Raw genomic sequence first — 26,378 nt, forward strand, 5'->3', positions numbered from 1 at the left:
GCTACTATCATTAAGTAAACAGTAATTTTAATGTAGGATAAATGATTTAGGTAAATGTAAAGGTTCCCCTTGAACATATGTGCTAGTTGTTCCCAACTCTAGGGGGCGGTGCTCATCTCCATTTCAAATCCAAAGAGCCAATGCTGTCTGAAGATGTCTTCATGGTCATGTGACCAGCATGACTAAATGCCAAAGGCCACGGAATGCTGTTACCTTCCCACCAAAGGTGGTCCCTATTTTTCTACTTGCATTTTTTATGTGCTTTCGAACAGCTAGGTTGGTAGAAACTGGGACAAGTAATGGGAGCTTACTCCATTACACAGCACTAGGGATTCAAACCACTGAACTGCCAATTTTTCTGATCGACAAGCTCAGCGCCTTAGCTGCAACTTGTCACTTTAAATTGCCAGGTACATTTCAGAAGGGGGGGGACCACTAAGCCAATTTTGTATGCCAGGCAGGACCTACAAATTTTGGATTCACTGATTCTAATTTTCCAGATGGGAAAAGTTGTAACATGTTTCAAAAATGCTGAATTGGTTACGAAAAAGGAGCAAAGTAGTACAAGAAGATGCCTGAAATATAAAAAATGGACTGAATTAATTTCAAGATATGCACAAGATATATATACTCTATGTGTGAGTGTGTGTGTGTATGTGTATGTATGTATGTATGTATGTATGTATATGTGCATGGGTGTGTATGTATGTATACACACACACACACACACAATATCTCCAGCCATTTTATCCCTATCTCAAATCCATAAAACAACTGATCAGAAGTGCAACCCTGCTGTTACTTGCTATTACTTGCTATATAACAAGTACATTAGCAGAGAATTTTTTTAAAAATAGCCTAAAATCTGGCAAGGCTTTAATAAGATCTATGATGTAAGAGGTGGGAAATTCTTCAAGCATATTCAGGAAAACATTCATGCCAAAGCCATAGGGCTGTTTTAATTAGTTCTCCATTCCTGCAGAGGTAGATCAATCTAAATGGCATCAGCCAAAAGCTGAAGAAACAGCAACCTATTCATGACATGAGAATTACATGGAGTACCTTGATCAACTCAAGAGAATATAAAATATTGCCTATATTGGGCTATATGTTGAGGCTATATACTAATTAGTAGAATTATGTAACATGTTCAAAAGCATATTGGTGCAAATGAATCAATCTGCTTCTTGAAGCAGTAACCTTGTTTGTAATGGCTTTCTCAGATTGGGTTTTCTCATGTCCACATGTACAGCTACTTCACAGCCAGTGGAGCTGGCAACAGATTCGGACAGTGAGGAGATTGGGGAGAAACATGGGCCAGGTCTGGAGTCTGGGGAAGTCTCTCATGAGGGATCTGTGTTGGAGGCACAGAAATCTGTGTTCGGCAGATCAAGTTCAAGAAGAAAATGTTTTAGGGTAGTAAGGTAGATGGGATGCAATTTTCATGGCACTAGAATTATTTTCCTCCTTCATACCACTTTAGATCAAACTGAAATCTTTCTTTCTGGTTTGTCATTACTTATGAAATTATTGCCACTTTTCTTTACAGCTTAGCTGGAGGGGGAGAGGAAGGGCCAGATTCTCTTTGTGGCTAGTATTGACTCTTTTGTCCCCAATTTGAGGGAAAAGGAAAACAATTTAGGAGTATCCAGGTCCACAACTATTTTCTTTAATGGCTGGACAAATTCTAGATTCATCGGATGGATTTTAACTCACAAGACACACATTTCAGCAGCTTTTTTTCCAAGCATGGATATTAACGCAAACTAAAACCTGATCACAACACCCAGTTTCCTTTTCTGTGTTAAGTATGTGATAGAATGAAGGCTCTGTGGTTTTAACACTAGATTTTTTCTCCTTTTCCTATTTCTATTTATTTTGTTTGTAATGATGGCTAATGAAAACTTCTGAGAACTTGAAAGCTTGTACCTTATTTCAGTGATTAGATTCAAATAATTTTAACAACCGGTTCCCTGTCTTAATGACCGGCTGGGTGAGTGTTGCTGGGTGGGTATGGTTGGGTGGGCATGGCCAGGGGGCATGACAGAACTCAGCCTCCTGCACTCTGCCAGCCAAAACAGGACGTGGGGGATAATTACAAAATGTGGGCTTTGCTGTGTGACATCCAGATCCAGCAAGCAAGAGGTGTGAACTGCACAGAAAATACACTTTTGTTTGGTTATGAAGAAATATCCCCAAAATCAGATGTACACTAAATGTAGACTGACTTTTAGCTACACATCTTCCCAGCAAACAGCAAATTTTGAAGCTCCAGGTAAAGAGGATTCATTTTAGGATGAGTAACCACAGCTTGCATGTTGGAGGTTCCTAAAGGAATGCTGGGGAACTCTGTATTTTAAAGAACATTTGAGGGAGGGGTGCAGAATAGCCCTTCTCTGCCTGAGGCTGTAGAGACCCTGCACCAATAAAAACACTTTTTGTGAAGCAACTGATCAACACTGACAGGGTCAGCCACTAGTATATGGAAATAAGAGCAAACTCTAGTACTGATGATGTTACCAAGTTTGGTAATGAAACATCTGCACGAAAATTATCAAGCTCAGAGAGCACCAAGGAACCCACAGTGCAACCCTGAGCTACAAATATTTTATTCTGTCAATAAACACTTTTTGGTTAGAGGGATTCAGAGCCTGCCTTATATGAGATGGCTCCCAGTGGATTTGATTCTAAATTTTGATATTATTTCTGTAAATAAGGAATGTAGAATTATGATGGCTGAGTATTTGATCCTTCATACATCAAAAAAAAAAAAAGCTAAGGGATAAACAAATAAAAAACAGGCTCAGGAAAGAAAAAATGTGTAAGAAAGAAAGAGAAAAAGAAGGAAAACTAAAAAAGAATGATTTCCAACTTTCTTTGGTACAGATATAAGTAAAACATATATCAAACTCTTACTCTAAGATTAACATTTGTCTACATTATTTCCATATGCCTTATTAATCATCAAAACCCAGATCAACTTTTAATTTCAGTTTCTCACAAAAAGTCCAGTAATGGTTCATTTCACTTTAATCACTATTTGTTAACAAAACCACAACTGATTTATTTAATTGCACCAAACAGGAAAGGAAAATCCTAAGCTCTAGTGTAGACCCATGCTTCTCAACTTTGGCAACTTCAAGGTACATGGACTTTTAATTCCCAGAATTCCCCAGGCAGCATGAAGTTCACCCATCTTAAACTTGCCAAGACTTAAAAACGCTGATCTATAGATAGGGATTTTTTCCATTCCTCTTTTACTGGTTAGTACGTACTTATATCATAATTCAAAATCCCCATTCTCAATTCACCCCACATTAATGATAATTCAAAATCCCCATTCCCATCTCATCCTAGTGCAAGGGTGTCTCCTGCACTATCCTGGAAGTCAAAACAAGGCATGGGGAGCCCTGATGCCCCCTGTACTCCATTTTGGGCCTGGAAGGCCTCCTACACCACCCTGGAAGGAAAACGGGGTATGTGGGTAAGGTGACCAGACGTCCCAATTTTGGTGGGACAGTCACAATTTCTAATAATTTGTCCCTTGTCCCGTGGCGTTTAAAAAAAGTCCCGATTTTGGCTTCATGTTGAAAGCACAGTGGATTTGCTTAAAAAATCCTAACCGGGGCAAGACAAAAGACACTCTGTCTAAACCCTCTCTATGTCTCAGTACTTTCATTGAAGATATTAAAACATTAAAGCAAGAAAACGGACCCCCCCCCCACCCCTTTTACTTCCTTTTATAAGAAAAGATGACCCAGTACCATAGAGTTCCAGGAAATACTTTGGCTAGAGAAGTAGCGACTGTTCCTTCCTGGATTTCCCGGATGGGAGGGGTACGGAGGTTGGAGGTCGGCTTGTGTGGGAAAAATTGTGGAAGGTTTCTTTGAAAAATATTTCCCTGGGACTAATTTCACCATTTTAATTTGCTCAGTTCTTTGTATTAACATCTACATCATTCTGGATTGACTTGGAGTGCCTGCCTGCTGGTAAGTGAGCCGGGTTTTTTTCTTTTATTTTTTTAATGTATTTTAAAATAATATTTTATTTATTGTGCATAGGATTTTTTAAAATAGTTTTATTCTGTGTGGATTCTACCCAAAATAAATTGAAATAAACAATTTTTTTAAAATTCTATGCACAATACTTTGAAATAGCCTTAGCTTTCAAACAGTTCATTTAGTGACCAAAGTTACAGTGGCATTGAAAAAAGTGACTGATGACCATTTTTCACACTTAGCGACCATTTTCACACTTAGCAACCGTTGCAGCATCCTCATGGTCACGTGATCAAAATTTTGATGTTTGGCAACAGATTCGTATTTATGATGGTTTCAGTGTCCTGGGGTCATGTAATTGCCTTTTGTGACCTTTTGACAAAGTCAAATGGGGAAACCAGATTCACTTATGTTACTAACTTATCAGCTGCAGTTATTCACTTAAGAACTGTGGCAAGAAAGGTGGTATAATGGGTTTAGTGATCAAAGTTACAATGGCATTGAAAAAAGGGACTGATGACCATTTTTCACACTTAGCGACCATTTTTCACACTTAGCGACCATTTTTCACACTTAGCGACCGTTGCAGCATCCTCATGGTCATGTGATCAAAATTTTGATGTTTGGCAACAATTACAATTTATATTTGTAAATTGTAGTTATGTTGAAATAAAAAATATTACAATACTATTTTTGCGTTGTATGAAAATTTTTGTTGCTCCATATAAAAATTTTAATCAAGCCCCCCCCCCCACCCGGTCAAAGGTGTCCCTCTTTACCAATCTGAAAATCTGGTCACCTTATATGTGGGGGAACTCCAGGGAGTGGCAGGCCAGAGGTGGGATTAGCTGGTTCTCAGAATTGGGCAAAAAGTTAACCGGTTTGCCTGAACTGGTGCGAACCAGCTGAATCCCTCCTCTGCCTTGAGTAATTGAGACAGTCCAATAAAACATTAACATAAGTAATATCTGTAACTTTCCCACACTTCTATGCTTTGAGTAGTTTGCCTTCTCGTGATTTTTACATGAAGCATTATACAATAGTTGCCAAATCTGGGCCATGCTGGCTTTACTATTAATATTTAAAATATCTTTAAAACATCAAATCAAATAAGAATTATGTAATTATGTTCTATCTCCAGAAAACAACTAGAAATGCAGATAATAAACAACAGGATAATTCCAACAGGACCTGTTTAGTCTATCTAATAATATTTTCTTTAGCACTCAGCCCCCACCCTCCGTAAGCCAGTGAAATACTTATATAACTGGTTCTAAATTGTGGAGGACATTAATTCTAGTCTGATGTAACAGCTTTCCCATAGCAGCTCTGAAGGCTCAATCTCCAAAAGCCCCATTATGAGTTGAAAGTGTGCCCCTGTAGACGTGGCCACTAAACCACAGATCATGTCCTGTTATATTGTACCCTCTTCCCACTCTTTCCTTCCAACCAAACCCAGGCAGCAGTTGCAGCAACGAACACTGCCCATTCTGTGTCAGGGAGGCACGATCAGGTACAGAGAAGCTTCCACCCCCTCTTCTTCCTTCTCCTAACAAGCACCTGAGACTGTTTGGCTTCACCACTTCCCCCAAATTCCCCCAGACCCTGCAATCAATTGCACCATGGCTTCTGGTTGCCAGCATTGGCAGTTAGCTGATTGGCTGGAGGCTAACTGTCCCAGGTGGTCAAAGGCTCAGGACAAAAGCTGTTTCAGCAAATGGGCCATGCCAAAGGGTGTGGGACAGAGGGGCTGTGGGCCATTGGCCAGGGTGAATAGCTAGGTGCGGGCTGGCCAAGAGGAAAAGCTAGAGGTTAATGCATGGAGGTGGGACCCTGGCGGAGAGGCAGGCATAGCCAAGGGTAGGAGCCTAAAAGTCCCATTCAGCACTGCTCTATTAGAAAACCACAGAATCAACATATTTATTATATCAGGACAAAATTAAATGTGATGATGATATCTTTAAATGTAAGCTTGAACTTATCATGTATGAAGCTGCTGAGATCAATGGGAACAAGAAGGATGCTGGATAGTTATTTTGTTATTTCCCATGTGTGAAACTGGGTTGGGCATGACCTGCATGTGACACACCACCAGTTTGATACCCCTGGTATTAACAAAAACATTCAAACTTCTCTATGACTGATCCAAGAGGGCCAAGTAATGCATAAACATTTGATCAAGACGTGGAAATGGGATATGCAGCTTCATCAGCATATGTAAGACCTGTGCATTTAAGCATCAAATTATTAGACCCACAAAGCATTCACCATTGTAAGTTATGTAATTACACAAATGTAACTTTTCCAAAACACCTATATTATACATTTCAGGGCAGGAATATTTTGTGATGGCATAAAACATTTAGGAGTGAATGTAAGGGAAAGACTAAACTACTCACCAGAGCTGAATGGTGACAATAAATGCCTGGATCCATTTTGTGCTGAAGGTCCTGAAAAAGATAAAGTTCTAATTTGGCATGTAACTCACCACCAAAATGAACACATTATGAGAGGTTTCCATAGATCATATTAGACTTTACCTGCAAAAACATTTAAATATGTTTGGATCTTGAAATCAAAATATTTGTCTCAGTATCAGCTACTGAATATTAACACTAGGAGATCAAAAGGATATAGTTTTATTTAACTTATTAAAAGTTCTGCTTCTAATAAAGGACAGATACCGCTTCTGGAATATTTGTGAAAAGATAATCAGGAGGGATTTGGGTGCTTTTCCACTCAAAGCCTGCTACTCCATATTGAGTCTTTCTGAATTCATTGATTGTTGTAGCTTATGATCTATCACTAAAGTCATACTTACATGGAATTAATCTTTTGTTCTCCCAAGCAGTCTCCCCTTTTTAATAAAAGTGGAAAGAAATTTTTGGGAGGACAAAAAATACACCTTTTCTGACCTTTAGAGCAGGAATTTTCAAAGTTGGTTCTGTCAATCCTGTGTTCTATGAAAAATTGTAATTCCATCAAGAGACCCAGTAAGGTGAAAAAGGCCGACAGTTTTCTATAACTCAAGTTTTGTCTCTTAATTAAGTCTTCTGAGGAGATATGGGAATCCCTTTGTCTCTCATCTGAAAAAGTTTGAAATCCTCTGATATGGACATTTGGTTTTGTTTAAAATTAAATTTTCCTTAAAAAACTTTCATATATGTAAGATTGTATTGTCATCTTATTTTCAAGATCCAAAGTTTACTGTGTTCTGCAGTTTATATTTTTAGGCAAAAAGATCTAAAAATCTGTCTTTCCTAAGGGTAGCCTGAATAGAGAACACTTCGCTGGAAGGGTTAGGAATTCCCCAGATATGTGATTTAATCTAATTGTAGCAGCCTATCATTAATTATTGATTCCTGGAAAACCCGTAGGAAATGAAGTCTGCCAGTAAGATTTAATATATTCCCTACTTTCATTTGAGACAAGGAATGTGTGGAACAATCTCAAATATCTTCACATGATCTTTCAGAAATGAATATGCAATTATAGCCAAGATCAGGGTTCCCAAGTTGGTATAATTGCTAGATTTACTAGTTGTCTTTCCTTCAATAGAATATATATTGTTTGTAAATTGCCCAGAGTCACTTAGTAAATTGGACAGTGTAGATTTGATAAATTAATACATAAAAATAAATAAAATGTAGTTCTCTCACTTTCCATTTTTCTCTAACAACCTGCCTGTGAAATAGGTTGGACTGGTTGACTCTAAATTATTCAGTAAGTGTCTATGGCTAAAGGTGGACTTCATTCCAGATTCTCCAATGCTAGTCTAGCATCTTAATGGATTTTGTAACTGATTTAATCAGTAAATGAGAATTTTGCCCAGCCCCCGAAAAAAATGGTAGAAATCTTTCTGTATAGAGTAAAATATTCAAAATCTAGTTTAATCACATTTGCCCAACTTAGATCTTATAAACTGAGCAAATGTCATACCAATTAATTAACAGATTAGTGACAGAAAAGGAGGCATAAAATATGTAGATTTTCATCTTAATTACATCAATTCAACACAAGAACGAAATGATCATTTTACCTAATCGTTGACTCCCTCTTGGTTCATTTGGTTTTTTCCCTGGAAGAATAATAGCTCCAGAAGATTTGGGAACACATTGGTTCACTAAGGCTAATTTACCTTTTGCTCCTTAAGAAAAAAATCCATAAAATAATTATGTTAGGATGCAGTACGTAAAGTATCAAATATACCTCAAAACTATGGACAAACATCAGCTCCTTTTTAAAGTTAGCAGAAGCATGCTACATATTCAACTTTTAAAGTGGCTATGCTAGCTGGGAGTGATTGGTTCACATCTGGAAGGCACCAGACTGATGAAGGATTTTCATTTCTTTCTAAGGAAAACCCAGAAGCTGCTCTGCAGTTTCTGCTCCTCTTTCATCCCACATATGTAAAATTGCTCTTTCGAAATCAATGATGGAAGATGAACATAGGATAATTCCCACTGAATGATTCTATCATGCACTGGGTCCACTAAGAAAAAACTTCCCCAATCTGTTATCTTCCAAATGGTTATCCAAGCTGTATACTTCAAATCCTATGACTGCAGAATGAAGGTTGGGAAAAGATCCAAATTAGCAGCAGATCCTTCTCAGGACACTTAAGCCTTCTAGCAGAAAGCAAGCCAATGATCTTTCCTTTTACTGTTGATCAAGATCGTGAGAAATTGTGGTTTCTATAGTTCTATTCTCCTGCTCAATATACGTAGACCAAATAACAGCCAACTGTCATCCAAACAGGCCCAAGTCTTCTTTTTTATACTGATAAATTTGTAGCTAAACATATTTATATTTAAGCAATTCTGTTCTTCAAGGTTCCAATCTACATAAAGCAGTCAAGTTAATCAGCTACCATGGTGACAGTATCTGTAATAGATGATTAACCAAGGAGATAAAGAAAAGACAAGGCATTTCATAGAATTTCCAAAAAAACAAAAACAAAAAAGCTCTCAAATAGGAAGTTACCTTCAGGGAGCTTTATTAGTTGATCTCAAACTGTTTTCAGGTTATCAAGATAATCAATGCCTGGACAAGAAAAATCATTACAATCCACTTTTTGGTTTAAGGATTGTAAGGCCTTTCTGCCTATTAAAGCAATTTAATAGTGTTATTTCCAACTTAAAAAAAGATAAGCACTATGACTGCAAACTTAGGTGTTTTCAATCAATATCAGCTTTTTAATAGAAACTTTTTATCATCAGGGTTGTGGATATGAAAACAACAGGAATCAACAATCTTCTGTCATCTTCCCAGTATGTTTCTCACTAAAATGGTAATTACCATCAGCCAATCACTGCCTCATATATCCTTGCTGAGATCAAATACCTTTCGCTCCACTTTTCAGTGAAAGGAGTCGTGGCCTGGGCACCGGCTTTAGAGAGATGGGTCCGGCAGTACCATTCTGACATGCAGATTTGGGAGTCCATTCTCCATTCTTGATAATAGTAGCACTTGTAGCTATTGGGGAAAAAAAACATAAACTGCAAGTTTATTGATGACCACATTTTGAGAATATTCAAAATATTCTGTAAAATTTTCTAACCGTCTACCGGTTCCACAGTAATTGTGATTTATAAAGTAGGGAAGTAACTTTACTTTATAAAATTTATAAAGCAGAGTTACAGCAAACCCCTACCACCCACCATTAAGGTTGCAACGCCCACTAGTGGGCAGTAGGGACCAGGTTGACTACCACTGGACTAGAAACAAGACAACGGTAAATTCTAGTCCATCTTAAGCACAAAGCCAGCTTACTGATCTTGGCTCAGTCACTATAGGAAAGAGGCAATGGCAAACCACTTCTGAAAAACCTTGCCAAGAAAAATGTAGGGATTAGTCCAGGCAATCAGGAGTCAAAGCAAAAAAATAGAAAAATTCACTCAAAGGTATGCATGGACACACACATATTGATATCAGGGTGAACATGGTCTAATGGTTAATGGTTATGTTCTAGTCTAAGTTCTAGCTTAGTTACAGAAGTCAACTGCATGAACTTGTCACATTGTTAAGACTGATTCAACAACTGAAAAAGAATAATATTTTGGATTATGATGTGAAATATACTAGCCAATTAATAACATAGATTGCTGTCTTTTTATTTGTCTGAAACATGCTATTTTCTCCTCAATATTCAGTAATAAGTGAATATATTCATTTTTTCTATTCAATACCTGTTTTATTAGCTAGAATGAAAAGACTCATCTGTTCCTGAAATTGGCCAAGTGTTTCTGACAATTATCTTCACAATCTGAAGGACTAATGCTTTCTCTATTGCTCTATTATAAGAAAAACTTATTTGTTTAGAAGCTTTAGGGACGATGAATACTTTGTTAAAAAGTTCACTTAGCAGCATGAGCTATAACTCCCAAGATCACAAAAATATTGTAACCTATTATTCAATAGTTTAAACAATTGCAGGTAATTTAAAGTTTTTTATTATTATTTTATCATTTCAATCACAACTGCTATGTTCACAGTTCAGGCTACAAGGTTATTCCTGTGAAAGGAGAAAGTCCACTTTGAATATTCAACATTCCAAAATATGCAAAAGGCGGAAAGGGCTTTTCTTTTTTCTTTTCATCCCTTTACTCCAGACTGTTCCATTGTGATTTTCTTTAGACTTACACCTCTGAGGAACCATTCAGACTGTAGACAATAGCAGCTGTTAAATAGCCTCAGTTTAAATGCTGCAGTTATAAGCCAAAACAATTGATTAATGTTGGGGGTTATGGAGATGATGATAACAGTCTCGCATAAAAACATGCTCACAAACATTACAGGATCCACACAGTTTATAAGCAAATTACACAAAACATAGAGCCTATATTAAATGAATAACTGCTGCTCTAAGATTGTCTTTTTTTTAAAAAATAGCACATCTGCAATCATGCAAAAGTATACATTAGGTTTTAATTTATAACTGTCTTACTGAAGATGCTTAAACCTTGACAGGAATTCTGTAGTGGTTATTGCAGACAATCAAGTGTATTGAGCAAAGCAATTCACATGCTGACAAGAGGGAGGGTGAGAACAGAGGGTTTTTTTGGGGAGGAAGCATATACTTATAAAAACCAGGTATAAGATCATCAGGAACACAAAAGTCAACAGCTGGAAATGAATTTGTCTAATGTATTTTCCAGATTTTCTTAAAGAATGCAGAATATGCATCAAGCATGCATTATTTCATGAGAAATTAAACATATTCCTCCCTCTCTTCTCCATCATGATTTCTTTCAAGAAAGACAGAATGGAAAAGCATTTCATTTGATACATTCCCTTCATTTACAAAAGCAAGGCACGCTGCTGCCTTTTTCTATCCACAGACAGAAGTATAGGGATATAGATATAAAAGGACAGTCACCTACTTCTTCTGCCAGAAAATGTGGCTAACAAAGGAATGATACAAAAGCTGTACGATCCCACTACAAGCAAGGTCAGTAAGGTAACATCGTAGTGGCTTCCTGAGTCTGCCGGTGGTGTGAGGGTAGAATTGATGAAAATATGAGGAGAGAAGTCGGTTTCTGTGCAACTGCGATGTCCTCCTGATACAGTCATTTAAAATGATCAAAGCAAGCTCAGCGCCTGAAAGACTGCAGCCATGTTCACCCTCGCGTATTCCCCACGCTTGCTCTTAGTGAATTACAATCGAGGGTGGGAGGGGTGGGTGGGAGGTAGAGAGAATAGTAAGCTTCAAGGCAGGAAACAAGAGCAGCTTAATCCAACTAGCAAATCAGACTTAAGAAAAGGTCATCCGTTGTTCGATCTTTAAACTGGAACTGGAAACCATGACATTTCTTTGTTAAGAAGCAAAACCCTTTCCTTTGTTAGCAGCTAGGATAGAATTGCACAGACTGTTTACAACCTCCTGAGGTGATTCAGGCACTGAAGTAAACAGACCAACCAGTGGGCAACATGGCTGTCAATTCAGGGCCAATCTGTGGTTAGGAGAAAGGCATGCTGCAAAACTTAAATAGCAGGGCTGTTCTTTTAAAATGCATTGCACGAGGGAGAGGGAGGAGGGGTAGCAGTTCAAAACTGCAAGGAAAGCAAAAAGACATCATTATTGACGCTATAGTACTGCTTGCCTCCCTAGCTCATACATTTTAGCCCAAGATCACTCTTCCTTATATGGCAGGTTTGATTTTCTTTAATATGGCACAACGCTCTTGCCATTGGCAAATCGGTACATTGCTTCATTTACACATTTCAAAGCAGTAATAAAAAAAATCCCAGTAACAACTTTCATTAGAAGGTTGTGAAACATTAATTCCTTCTGTGTATCAGCCAGGCATTTCTAAGCATTCATCAATGCTTGTGAACAATAGTCTTTTAGGAAGTCTACAAAATGAGAAGGATAAATTTTATCTACATTACCGTATATACTCGAGTATAAGCCAAGTTTTTCAGCCCACTTTTTGGGCTGAAAAAAGCCGCCTCGGCTTATACTCGAGTCTACAACTGGATCCGGCAGTGCTGTTGCCTGTTGGAGGAGGAGGCGAACCAGCCTGCCATCGCCAGCCACCACTAGCCCTGCCGCTCTTCCCACCCCCTTCCAAGCCCCACAGTCCAGCGGATGGAGCAGCGAAGCCCCGGGGCTTCGCTGCTGCTCCCCGCATTTTCTGCACGGGGATCCCTTGGAGAGGGGATTCCAGCCTGCCATCGCCAGCCACCGCCACTGTTCCCTCTAAGGTGCGCGCGTGCGCGGCCGCGCACATGGAAAGAAATCCCCGCGCAGAAGTTTCTAACTGCCGCGCAGAGATTTCTACCAAAGCAAACGTGGGAAGTCCTTTGCAGGCGGCTGGAACTGGCCTCCCGCAAAGGACCTCCCCAGAGGAATCTCATGTCCTGCAGCCCAAACTTTCTCCTCCCAGCAACTTGGCCTGTTGGATACAGTTGTGGCGGGGGAAGAATGGGCTGGGTGGGCTGGCTGGCTGGGGAGGAGGGAGCCCTTTAAAGCCCTGCTGCCGCGTCTTCCCAGCAAGACTTCCTTTCGGCTCGCGGTTTCCCTTGCCTGCCTTAACCAAAGCTTGGCGCCCCGCCTCTGCTTTTGCTCTCCCTCCCTCAGCTGTGCAGCAGCAGCAGCTCTCAGCCTAGGGCGTCACGCAGGCTGTGGAAGGAGGGGGAGGAGGAGGGAACCAAAGAGAGGATTTTAGGGGCCTGCGCCCCACAGCCAGGACCGTCCTTGCGCCTCAAGCCGCGTTTCTTCGTGCAAAGCCCTTCGGGCGTCAGGCGGAGCTCTCGGGTTGCCCAAACCAGTTCCTCCCAGGTTCAAAACTACGGAGGGAGGAACTGGATTGGGCAACTCGCGCTCACACACACACACATACACACATACACACAGAGAGAGATTCGGCTGCGTCCGGCTCATTTGCAAAAAGCCCAGAAAAGGAAGTCGGTCGGGGGCAGAGGAGGGGGGGGGAGACCCGTCGGAGAAACCGACGGTCCCGAGGCCGGAGGAGGGGGGTTCTTCCCCAGACAGGGCTCCCCAGGAGAGGGCGAGGCACCCCTCCCCCATCTCCCTACTGTCAATGTCGCACAGGAGGGCTGTTTCTATCTCGGTGCTTTCATGGAGAGTCAGCGAGAGATCCAAGCCATCCAGCGAAGGCAGACTGCTGTTTAGTAAGAATGTTTTAAATATTGCATTTCAGCTTATTTGTCATGGATTGGTGATCAACCTACTTGCAAATACAAATTCTTTTTCATATGGCGTGCTGGTGCTCTGCAAATTTTATTTGATTTTAGAAAAAGAAAATAAAGGCTTCTTGGTCCACCTGGACCGGAAAGTCAAAATCCAGAAAATTAACCTTGTTTAGGAAAGTTTTGCACTGATGGAAAAATAGTGTTTTCCAGTGAAAGTTTTTTCCCTACTTTTCCTTGTTTGCTTTTTTGGCCTCTATTCCTTCTCTACTCTCCTCTTTTCTTTCTTCCTTTTTTCTTCCTTTTTTCTTTCCTTCCTTCCTTCCTTCCTTCTTTCTTCCTTTCCTCTTTCTCTCTCTTTCTTTTTTCTGCCTCTTTTTCTTATCCTCCCACCCTCCTCTCCCCTTTCTTTTTCTCTTTCTCCTCTTTCCTTTTTTGTCTCTCCCTCTGTCTCTGTTTCTCTCTCCCTCTCCCTTCTTTCCTTCCTCCCTCCCTTCCTCTCCCCTCTTTGTTTGCTTCTTTAAGTGCTCCAATTGCTAATCTACATCAGTTGGTAATTTATTCATAACTTGCTAAATCACTGCAGACTATTGGATAGTAAGGGGGAAAGTATAGTCCTCAACTTACAACAGTTCACTTAATGACTAAAGCTACATCAGCACTGAAAAAAGTGAATTACAGCTGTTCTTCACACATGATCATTGCAGCATCCCCATGGTCATAGGATCAAAATTTGGATCTTTGGCAACTGCCTCATATTTATGACGGTTGCAGTGTCCTGGGGTCACCTTTTGCAACCATCTGCCAAGGAAAGTCAGTAGGAAAGTCAGACTGACTTAACAACCAGGTTACTGATTCAACCGCAGTGATTCACTTAACTGTAGCAAGAAAGGTTGTAAAATGGGGCAAAACTCACTTAACAAATGTCTCATTTAGCAATAGAAACTTTGTGCTCAATTATGGTTGTAGATTGAGGATTACCTGTATAGGGAGATTTTTTTACTTAATGGATATTTACATGGTAGAATTGAGTTTCAAATAACACTAATTTCGTTGTCTTGGGTGACATCTATGAAAAAAATCCAGGTGCTCAGGTATGAAAATGTGCTGCTCAAACACTATACTTTTCCGCTCACACTGAAAAAAATTAGAGGGAACATTGGCCACCGCTAGCCCTGCCGCTCTTCCCACCCCCTTCCAAGCCCACTGGGGCTTGGAAGGGGGTGGGAAGAGCGGCAGGGCTAGCGGTGGCTGGCGATGGCAGGCTGGAATCCCCTCTCCAAGGGATCCCCGTGCAGAAAATGCGGGGAGCAGTAGCGAAGCCCCGGGGCTTCGCTGCTCCATCCGCTGGACTGTGGGGCTTGGAAGGGGGTGGGAAGAGCGGCGGGGCTGGCAGTGGCCGGCGATGGCAGGCTGGTTCGCCTCCTCCTCCTCCAACAGCACTGCCGGATATCCGCCCAACGCTGCGGGGGCGCCAGCGGGAGCTTTGGCGGCTTCACCTCAGCCGCAGCGCTGGGCAGCAAATGTGCTGGTGCTGTTGGAGGAGGAGGAGGCGGCGGCAGCAATAGCACCTGAGGACAGGACAAGAAGCAATGGAAACTTGTCAGAAGGAGACTCAAGCTGGAAATAACGAGAAATCTGACAGTAAGAACAATTAAAATCCTAGGAAAATGTCCTTTCATGAAAAATTACTTTTTCAGTTAACTCTGCCTGACATTAGTTGGGTGAACAGAAATATTAGTTGGCCAATTCTAAAAGGGAGCACCAGAAAGAACTTAAAATATTTTTTAAGAGAGCTGGGTTTTTCATTTATATTATATGTATGAACAGAATTAACACAAATTGCAGATACCAATCAAACATAAAGAAAAAAAGGATGAAATAATGCTCATTTTAAAAAACTCAGTGAAAATAAAAACAATATACCAAGAAGGTGGCATACTGGTTGTGATTTGATCTCTTCGGGGGATCCCGGGGATCCCCTATACAAGTATTTTAATATTGCAGACTTGCAGTATTATAAGTCATACTGATATTATAGAACACTTTAATTAAGTGGGTCCCTTGAATAAACATAACTTTGAGTTTCAAATAACACTGATTTTTTATTTTTGAAATTTACCGTAGCTGCTGCATTTCCCACCCTAGGCTTATACTCGAGTCAATAACTTTTCCAGCTTTTGGGGGTAAAATTAGGTGCCTCGGCTTATATTCGGGTCGGCTTATACTCGAGTATATACGGTACTTGGGCCAAAACACCATCTAAAGCTATTAGGTGCTGTTGCAACATAGGAGTTCGAACGTTTGGAATTCTGGAATTATCTGTGACCACCTTTTGCTGAAGAAAAAAAGCAGTTATAATGAACCACGATGGGTTTTATTCAATTATTTGTTAAACAATAATCTCTAAAATCAACTTACAATTATTGCTGAAAGTGCTTTGGTCACTCTGAGTGCTGCTGACTGAAGAGATGCTAGAGGTTCTCTGAAGTCCTGGTCTTCTAATGGGCACCTTTGAACTGAGGCCAGAACTAGCTGAAGATCCTGATAAGGCCTTTGCAGTAGTAAGCTTTCCCCTGGGAGTTCCTACTCCTGTCAGCATAAAGACAGATGTCAGTAATAATGCTGCTTCTTAGATAAAGCAACAGTACTTTCTACACTATTCAGTTAACCCTGAGGACACAGATAAACCTCCAAGTGCTTCAACAGCCCTCTAAAAGGATACAAATTACCAGTTGTCTACAAGGAATATAAATCCTTCCATTCTCCACTATCCTGTCAGAGCTGAAAAAGCTTCTTGGATGAGAAGTGAAACATCTTCAAAGAAAAACCACGGAAGACCAGTTGCCTCCTGAAAAAAGTACCTTTGGGACAATCATGACCAGGATGACTGAGAATCTACAGCCTAATTCAATCGTTTAAAAAAAAACACTCCAACTTTATTTTATCCTGCCACATAATACTACATTAGGACATCTAAGAAGCAAGTTACAGCAAAGGCGAACTAAGCAAGGCCTTTGCACTTCAGCACAGCTAATAGACATATTTTTTCTTTGTTTGCATTAGGATAATAACATCTTAAGGATATTCAATGTAGCAGGCAAAATCAGTTAAGTTTACATTGAAGACAGTGATGTCTAAATTCCTTTTGTCATCTAGGACTTCCTACCATGCATTCTGCAGAAACTCAGAATATAGGTTTATCTTTGATATGTATCGTGCTACATGGAGAAGAATATTGATTTCATGGCTATTTAGTAGGCCAGCCTATTTGATCCGATGACCCCCCTAATGATTCTAAACACAACTCTTTTCCATCTCAATCATTACACAACAACGAAGAATGCTATAAACTACAGTTCTGCATCTACACTAACCTGCCCCCATGTTTTTTTCCCAGTGAAGTACAAATGTTCTTTACAAAGACTGTCAAAGATTCCCAAATAATGGGTGGATTACAACCATAATCATCCTATGTGGTCAAGAGCTATGCTGGCTGGAGGGTTATGAGAGACATATATGAACAGATTTGAAAGACATATTTTGCAGGAAGTATAGTCTATTCCATTTGTTATATAAATTAAACTCAGTAGGGATTAACTTTTGTACAACCTCCTTTGCTGAATTTAAAGGATGGTCAGGAATGCTTTCTTCTTTTACTAAGCAACATCAATTAGACGTTGCTAATTGCAGTTATTCATCTATTTCCCTGAGTTAATTATTAGAAGGAATTATACCATTCTTTGACTAAACATTTCCAGTAAATGTCAGCTGTCTGAAGACATTTAAGCCAGCTGCTAAAGAGCTCGTCTGAAAGGGAGCATTTAACAGCTCAAAGTTATGTGATCAGCTACTACAAAAGTGGAAAATATTGTAGTGCTATTACTTTTCTCAACACCAGGTGGTATTATCAGATAGTCACTTGGAAGGCAACTTGGAAAATTTTTGCTCTTTTACTTATAGCCTACTTCCACTAGTTAATGTATTAGTTCCTTAAAGATCTATGCAGGCGTTTACATTTTCCCCATTCCCAACTCAAAGTTTCTCTAAATAAATTGGCATCAATTTAGTGAAGAATATGCCATTTGTCTGAATGATTAGTAAAAAATGCAGATAGGCTGCCTCGTTAAAAGCAGACCACATGATCATTATTTATTTTACTTATTTAAAGCTTGTTTACTACAACAGTCAATCCAACAAGCTCCCAGTTTTATTATGCCCAGCCTCAACTATGCACTGTATTTTATTAGTTTGCACTTTTATTGATGTACTATGCCCAGAGTCACAAACTGTCAGTCGGGCAGTCTAACAATTCTTTAAATTAATAAAATTTAATAAAATTTCCGCTCCTGAAGGTTATGTTCTAAAATACACAAAATCATGAAAAAGACTGGAAGAGAAAGGATGGGGGGAAAATGATGACATACTTGATTTGGTTGCCCAGATAGATAGAAATATACATATATAGATTACTACACTGTATTCAAGTGTTCATAGCACTTTTTCTTCAAGGATCTCATTTTTTGCATAGCTGGTTCATTCCCTTTCTACTTCTTGGTCTGTTCTTCAGAATCAAGTATGTCTGCTTCTCCTTTTACCCATTTAGGGTAAAAAGATTCCTTAATGCTTCTTTTAATGAGGTTTAGTAATCTTAGGATTAGGAATCCATGTGATGTTTTATTTTTCAACACATTGAGAAGTTTGGCTTTCCCAGTGTACATTTATTTACAAAAAAATCTTATCTTGCCTGGAAACAAAAAGTATTTAAGTGAGCAAGCCTGCCAGGGAGGTAAGTTCAACAAGGTAAAAAGTTCCCTATGGTAAATGAGTGTGGGCCGTAACAATTTATTACTTTAAAAAAGTTACACTTCTTTTTCAATTCAAGTACAGGTAGTCCTTGACTTACAACTACAATTGGGATCAGAACAGGGGGTGGGATTTTACTGGTTCGGACCAGTTCGGGTGAACTGGTAGCTCCGACAATCTGCTGGGAGCGAACCGGTTTGCTCTGACAATCAAGTGGGCCTGCCTACCTGTCTATTGACTCAGCTGATTCATGCGGCAGAGCAGATTGCCATGCCTCAGTGGTGTGACTCAGTAACACAGAAGGTAAGTTTTTTAAAAATTGCACCTGCGTGTAAAGCATGTGATCATTGAACTGGTTGTTAAACCTACAGGATCCCACCACTGGATCAGAATAAGCAAGATGAGTCACAACTGATTTTATGACTTTTGCCATGATGTTTAATATGCAGTTGTTAAGTGAATCTGGCTTCCTCCATTGACTTTGTTTGTCAGAAGTCGGTTGCAAAGGTCATAAATAGCAATTACCTGACCCCGGGGTGCTGCAGGCTTTGTAAATACATGCTGGTTACCAAGTGGATGAATTGTGATCATTTGACCGTGGGAATACTGCTTGGGTCATAAGTCCAAGGACTAGTTATAAGTCAAGTTTTTTTCAAAGCTGTTATAACTTCTAACAGACACTAAATGAATGGTTGTAAATTGAGGACTATGTCTATCCTTCACTAAATTTTGTCACATTCAATTTTCTGGCAATTTAACATATATTGCGATTACATAGAGCTCAGTAGAAATTGGAAGAATGAATTTTCAAAGTTGTACATTAGAAAATAATCATTTTATTTAATGTTCCAAGAAATTTTGCTGGAAAAATAATGCTGTGGATACAGTGGTGGGTTTCAAATTTTTTTAGAATCTCTTCTGTAGGTGTGGACAGCTTTGTGGGAGTGGCTAACCGGCCATGTGACTGGGTGGGCATGGCCAACTTGTAAAATGTGGTGAAACTGACTTAACAACGTTCTTGCTTAGCAACCAAAATGTTGGCTCAGAAACTCTGGCATTTGAAGCACGCAAGTCTTAAAGCTGTCAAGTTACAAGACACTTGCACCCCTAACCCTTTAGAAACCCTCCCCAGGGGTGTTCAAACTTGACAGCTTTAAGACTTGTGGACTTCAACTCCCAGAATTTCTCCTCTCGCTCTTCATCTTGATGATGTGCGGACAGGCGCGGGGAGGGAGCTGGAACCAGTTCTAAACGGCACTGTAGATTTGTGGAACCTCTTCTATAGAAGAGGTTAGAACTGGCAGGAACCCACCCCTGTGTGGATAACACCTATTTAAGAACAAAGTATTAAATATAAATATTTTAGATTACAAAAGGCCATACATTGCCAGTAGCAGTTATGAGCCATCAAAGTAATCCTCCATTTACAACAAGAAAAGAAGCATAACCGAAGGCAGTTTAGTTTCACAATGCTAGAACAACATAAGGAACTACACTTATTATATAAATTTCATTGCATTAAAGGCCTATCCTCTCACATACAGTCACAGATCTAATATGGCTTGTCTTTTTGATAAATAATGACTGAAAAAACATAACTATAAATTAGGCAGGCATACAGTGAAAACTATAAAAAAAAAATCACCCTTATCCTGAACAAGGGTACAGAGGTTAACAAATCTGAGATTTTCTCCAGGCAGAGAAGGATGGGGTCTGATGCTTTTATGCTGTTGGGAAGAGGTTACCCTGAAAACAGTGTGAAGCTTATTATCTCATTCCACTAAATTCTTGCAAAAAAAAAAAGCAGCACCAAGCAGCATCATGGCTTTTAAAAAGTCTTTGAACATCATGTAGCCTTCAAAATACTCTTTCATTCTCCCTGTGCTTCAAAAATCAACGTGACATTAGAAAGAATTTTACTTTTTCAAGCACGCTCTTACAGAAGCAAAGTGTATATTTGCCAGAGAAAACATGGTAAAGGCATTTATGGGATCCTGATTCTATAGCACAGATTAAGATACAGTAGGTTCTCTATAGACCTGAATGCTTTCACGAAGATTCTTGATGAGCAGAAACTATCTCTAGGGAAAACATATAGCATATAATTATTAGCCTGGATCAGAAGCTGGGAAATTTGTTGTATTTTTTTTATTATCTTGTAATAAATCCTACAACATTGTATTGGATTGTTTTAATACAATGACCTTTATGCAATATTAATTAAAAAACTATTGGCATTGCTATTTTAATAACTTAGTATGTAGGAAATAGAAAAAGGCAAAAATATTCTATCAATATTAATTGTAATTTATTATGTCAATATTACCAGCAGAACACTATCTCATATTTCATCCAGAGTGGAGTATATAACATTAGGAGTAAAAGTATACTGAAGACTGCATAAAAGTATTTATTATATGATAAAGATTACATTCTTGAGCTGATTATTGTGTTAAGGACTCCATTGTGTTGAATCTATCCATCTGTCCACAGACACACACACACAAACACACACATTAATAAAAGGCATAAATGAAGGAAATTCATCAAGAATTAAAATTTCAAGAAAAAGAGGGAAGAAGAAAAAGAACTATTGGGCTTCTAACTTTCCCTCTTTGTATACATCTGCTAATGGAAATCTATTTTGAATCATCAGAATGGAAAGGTTTACAATAATCTCACTAAGGGAACATTTAGATGTATTCCTAACATGAATTGTATTGGGACCATTAGATTCGTGCATGATATTTCACATTAAATTCTCTGTCCCTTCTATTTCAGACTTAAAGTTGTGCGTTTAAGAGCAGGTTTTATATTACCGTAAATTGCATAGGATTGGTTTGTTTCTTCTTCTCATACACTTTGGCAGACTACAATCCTATTTCTAGGAACTTGTTAAGCCTCAATTTACACAGATCCTGCCTGCTACACACCACCTGCAACTTGATACAAACATGGTTCATATTTCTGGCCTGCAAGCATGTGACAGCATACTCCATGTATCCCCTTGCTGATAGGATATGCACAGCAGGATGTTGGCTTGCAAGACAATCTCTGGATTAGAAATCTCAAAATGCATAGAATAGCATGAAAAGATTTGACCTATTGGACATAACATGCTCAAGCTGAGTAATTCTGTTCTTATACTGAGCAAAGAATGTGAAATGCTGCATTTATTATTACGGAAGAGAAAGAATGTTGGTCTTACCTGAACGTGTCTTTTAAGAGGAAGGGAGGGAGTGGTTACATGTGGGTATTCTCAAAGCCTGGTCCAAAGACTGAGAGCAAAGAGTTAAATACTGGTGCCTTCCAATCCTGGCCCAGTTTCGAATGGTAGAACTGAAATAACAAAACACAACAACAACAACCCCCTCCCGGACCACCCGGACCCTCCCCTTGGCCCCAACGGAACAACACTCAGGGCGGGTCGTGACCACTCTCTCCCTTCCTCTTAAAAGACACGTTCAGGTAAGACCAACATTCTTTTTCCAGAGGAAGGGAGGGAGTGGTCACATGTGAGACATACCCAAGCTATAGTCCCAGGGAGGAAGAACAAGAAAACCACTAGGACCCAAGGGGAACATCAGCTGCCACCCTCTGCAAGACCCTCTGACTAAACGACGCGTCTGCAGACGTGAAGACATCCAGACGATAATATCGGATGAAAGGCGTCGGAGAAGCCCAAGTGGCCGCACAACAAATGTCCTCAAATGGGGCCCTCGTGGCCCACGCCGCCATGGTCGCGGCACTCCTGGTAGAATGGGCCGTGATGCCCGACGGGGCCGGATGACCAGCCGCCCCATAGGCCTCCGTAATGGCCTGGTGCAGCCACTGGCCAATGGTGCCCAAGGACCCCCTAGAACCTAGCGTTCCCGTCTGGAACGAAACAAACAAGGCCTCTGACCTACGGATTCCTTCGGTCCGCCGGAGGTAAATCTGCAGAGCGCGGTGCACGTCCAACCGATGCCATAGCCTCTCCCTATCAATGGACGGGCCAGGGCAAAAGTCGGGCAGGACGATCTCCTGAGCCCTATGGAAGGGAGAGTTCACCTTCAGGATGAAGGTAGGATCAAGGCGAAGGACCACCCTGTCCTGGTGAAAATGGCAAAGGTCGTCCCTGGACGACAGGGTGCCCAGTTCTGAAATATGCCAGGTGGAAGTAACCGCCACCAGGAAAGCCACTTTCAGTGACAAGAACCATAGATGAACAGACCAGAGATGTTCGAACGGGGTCCCCATCAAAGCCCTGAGCAGCAGGGGAAGATCCCACATGGGGAACCTGTGGACGGGGGAGGCCTGAGATTAGCCGCCCCCTTCAGAAAATGTTTCATCAGGGGGACACAGGAGAGGGAAGAAGACCCCTCCCCAGGACTGAAGACAAAGCCTCCACCTGGCGACGCAACGTATTCTGTGAAAGCCTGTCGTCAAGGCCCTTCTGGAGGAAGTCCAAGATGTTAGGAATAGTGGCCCTATCGGGAGAAATGCCAAGAGGAGCACACCACCGGACAAAGGCCGCCCAGGTGGAATTGTAAATGCAGGTCGTCGATGGACGCTGAGACACCTCGATGGTATGAATGACCCCAGAGGACAGGTTAGCCCCCATTACAAGCCACCGTTCAAGAGCCAGATGGTCAGATGGAGCCACTGGGGCTCCAGGTGAATCAGGGCCCCCTGTAGCAAGACCACCTCCCCCCGAGGAATCCTCCATGGAGGGGCCACCGACAGCTGGACCAGGTCTGCGAACCAGGGCCTCCTGGGCCAACAAGGGGCCACCACAATGACCAGGGCCCCCTCCGCCACCACCTTCCTGACGGTCCCCAGGACGAGGGAATGGGAGGGAATGCATAAGGAAGGCCCAAGGCCACCGGCTCCTGAGGGCATCCATGCCCTCTGCAGACTTGGACTGGAAACAGGTGAAAAACCGAGGAAGTTGGGATTTTGTGGGTGAGGCGAAAAGATCCACCAGAGGAGTCCCGAACCTCTGACAGATCCTCCGGAACAACGACGGGTGTAGTTGCCACTCGCCATTGTCCAGAGTCGCCCGACTCAGCCAATCCGCCTGGATGTTGGAGAGCCCGGAGATGTGTTCTGACACCAAAGATAACAGGTGCCTCTCCGCCCAGGTGTCCAGTCGCAGAGCCTCTAGCCAGAGAGCCCGCGAGTGGGTCCCCCTTTGATGATTGATGTGGGCCTTGGTGGCTATATTGTCCGTCAGGAGGAACACGTGACGCTTCCTCCACCGAGGTCTGAAAGTGATGCAGAGCCAGGTGGGCCACCTTCAGCTCCAGCCAATTTATGTTGTGGCAGAGATCCGAGGCCATCCACCTGCCCTGAGCCATCCGAGAACCCACCAGGGTCCCCCACCCAAACAGACTCGCGTCTGTGGTGATGGTCACCCTGTCCGGCTCCAAGAAGCAGCAGCCCCGCTGAATGGCCGGGGAAAGCCACCACCCCAGAGAGACCCGGACCCCCACCGGAAGACGGAGAGTCCGAAGATAATTGATCAATCGCCCCCTCTGAAAGGGAATGAGTTCCCACTGGAGAGGTCGAAGGTGAAGCCTGGCCCACGGAACAATCCCGATGCAAGAGACCATCTTGCCCAATAACTGTGATAGAAAGAGGATCGAAGCTGACTGACTTCTGCGAACGCTTGCTGCCAGCTGACGAAGGCTGCTCTGATGTTCCTGGGACAGACGCACTACCCCCGACACGGAGTCTATGACCGTCCCCAGATGGAGAATACACGTGGAGGGGGAAAGATGGCTTTTGGCAAAGTTCACCGAAAAGCTCAGGCTCTGAAGGCTCTGAAGAATGGTGAGCCGAAGGTCCGAGATGGCCTGAGGAAGAGACCCCGCCTGAATCAAGACATCATCCAAATAGCATTGGAGCAGCACTGTGATGGAGCGCAGATGAGCTGCCAGGGCCGCCAGGACCTTTGTGAAAGTCCGGGGAGCCGAGGCCAGTCCGAAAGGAAGAGCCCTGTACTGGTAGGGGCAGGTCCCGTGCAAGAACCTCAGGAACCTGAGGTGAGTGGGCAGAATAGGTCTGTGAAGATAGGCCTCCATGAGGTCCACGGAGGCCAGGAAGGATAGACTTGAGGGAGGACATTTTGAAACGCCTGTACACCATCGCCCTCCAGCCTCCCGTGCTCTTCGGAACCACGAACAGGTTGGAGTAGTGGCCCAGGCCCCGTTCCTCTCCACCCTCAAGAACGAAGCTTCGCTAACCAAGGAAGGAGAGGAAGCACGATACTGGGCCCTGCCTAGCCCCCCCCCCCATGCCTGGAAGAAAGGGAGCCCTTGTCCCGCTGGGCAATGCCCCGTGAAATGGCTGCAGAAATAAGCCTTTTAAGACTTTCAGGGAGGTTATCCAAATCCTCTACATCACCATAAGCAGAACTAGGCCCCTGCGGTGCCAACCAGCGAGAGGAGCAGGGGCCCCTAGACGTGCCCTCCAAAGGATGACCAGAAGGAGAGAGGGAACTCCTCCTCCTGGAATAGGCCTGAGGCCTGTTGGGGGAGCTCGAGAAGGGCTAAATCCCCTAGGAAAAGACTGGCTAGAAATAGGCCCGAGAGGAGACCGGGACCTGTCTCGGGATGAGGGCCCAGCTGACTTGGCCTGTCTCTCTGCCCTGGCAAACGTCTTCTCAATCGCCCTATGCCACCTGGCCTCCTCTCTGGTGGAGGACCTAGATGGGTGCTGGGCAGCCAAGGATCCTGGGGGGGGGGAACCCCCTGCCCTACCTCCTGATCCATGGTTTCCTCATCCCTGATTGGGCCCACCACCTGGCCCTGGGAAATCTCCGCTCCCTTGTCCATAGCCTACTCACGTGTCCGATGAAGGAAGCAGGAACACAAGCCACCACAGGCCCCGCTGGGACCAGGGCCTAAAAGCCTGCGGGGGAACTAGGCCAAATCTCCCCTTGCCAGGCCTCACCCTCGTTGCAGGCTGAAGCAGAGATCCGAATGGCGGCAGCCAAAATGGCCACCGGAGCTCCGTGCATGGGCGAGAGGCCGCCAACAAACTCAAGCAGCTCAGCCAGTCTTCCAGGGGCTGGCGCCACACAAAGCACAATCGGGGAGAGCCACATGGCACCCAGGCATGCTCTCCTCACCCCTGCTCGTCCCCCTCACCAGCCAGTCAAACATCGGTGGAGCGGCAGCCGCTTGGAGCGATCGGCGGCTCCGCGGGCAGCTTGTGCGCTCCACGTGGCACTGAGGCGCTTCTGCCGCATTCCTATAAGGGAAAGCTGCTCCTTCTGCAGCTGAAACCAAGAGCTGGCACCCCCGCAATCCCGGGGATAGGGCTGAGGCTCCGGGCCGGTGGTGGGGAGGCTAAAACACTTTACAGGGCCCTCCCCAACCGCCCAGGCAGAGAACTGTCCTTTGGGGCTGCAGCTGCACAATTTAGAATTTAGGAAAACTTTTAAAAGTGCCCAATTAAGCCAAATAGAAAGCCAGATCGCAATAAAAATAAAGCCTACCTATGGAATATTCTCAAACAGTATTTGGACCAAGAAAGACTGAGAGAAAACTGGGCCAGGATTGGAAGGTACCAGTATTTAAGTCTTTGCTCTCAGTCTTTGGACCAATCAGTCTTTGAGAATACCCACATGTGACCACTCCCTCCTTTCCTCTGGAAAACCTGGTCCATAGTTTTAAAAAAAGCGTTATGTGAAACTCTCAGTTGATTCCATCAATGAAAAGTGTTAGTCAATATTAATGCTGTACCCATCTGGCAATGGCAATGACACTTACATGGAGAAGAATATGGCTTAGACTATAAAGATAAATAGTAAAAAGCACAAATTAATAGATGAAGTGAAAGGAAGAAAAATAGGTATGTTATGTATCTGCAAAACTGAGAAAAAGAGAAGGAACACAATAGATCTGAATCAAGATTACCTGTCATGAAATCTGC

At 42.2% G+C, this 26,378-nt stretch overlaps 1 protein-coding gene across 3 annotated transcripts in view; it reads right to left on the reverse strand.

The window, feature by feature from the left end:
- MTUS1 (microtubule associated scaffold protein 1) overlaps positions 1-26,378 on the reverse strand; it is a 117,455-nt gene that overhangs the window by 52,360 nt on the left and 38,717 nt on the right. For 2 of the 3 annotated variants that reach the window (XM_032223733.1, XM_032223734.1), the window contains 4 exons: positions 16,074-16,244; positions 9,342-9,473; positions 8,038-8,145; positions 6,398-6,448 (listed from right to left, as the gene is read on the reverse strand). In XM_032223733.1, the coding sequence (XP_032079624.1) occupies positions 6,398-6,448; positions 8,038-8,145; positions 9,342-9,473; positions 16,074-16,244 (462 nt within the window). The remainder of the gene's footprint in view (positions 1-6,397; positions 6,449-8,037; positions 8,146-9,341; positions 9,474-16,073; positions 16,245-26,378) is intronic. The other variant, XM_032223735.1, reaches the window with a different exon arrangement.

Source organism: Thamnophis elegans, chromosome 9, assembly GCF_009769535.1.
Source record: "Thamnophis elegans isolate rThaEle1 chromosome 9, rThaEle1.pri, whole genome shotgun sequence".
In the NCBI taxonomy this organism is placed as follows: domain Eukaryota; kingdom Metazoa; phylum Chordata; class Lepidosauria; order Squamata; family Colubridae; genus Thamnophis; species Thamnophis elegans.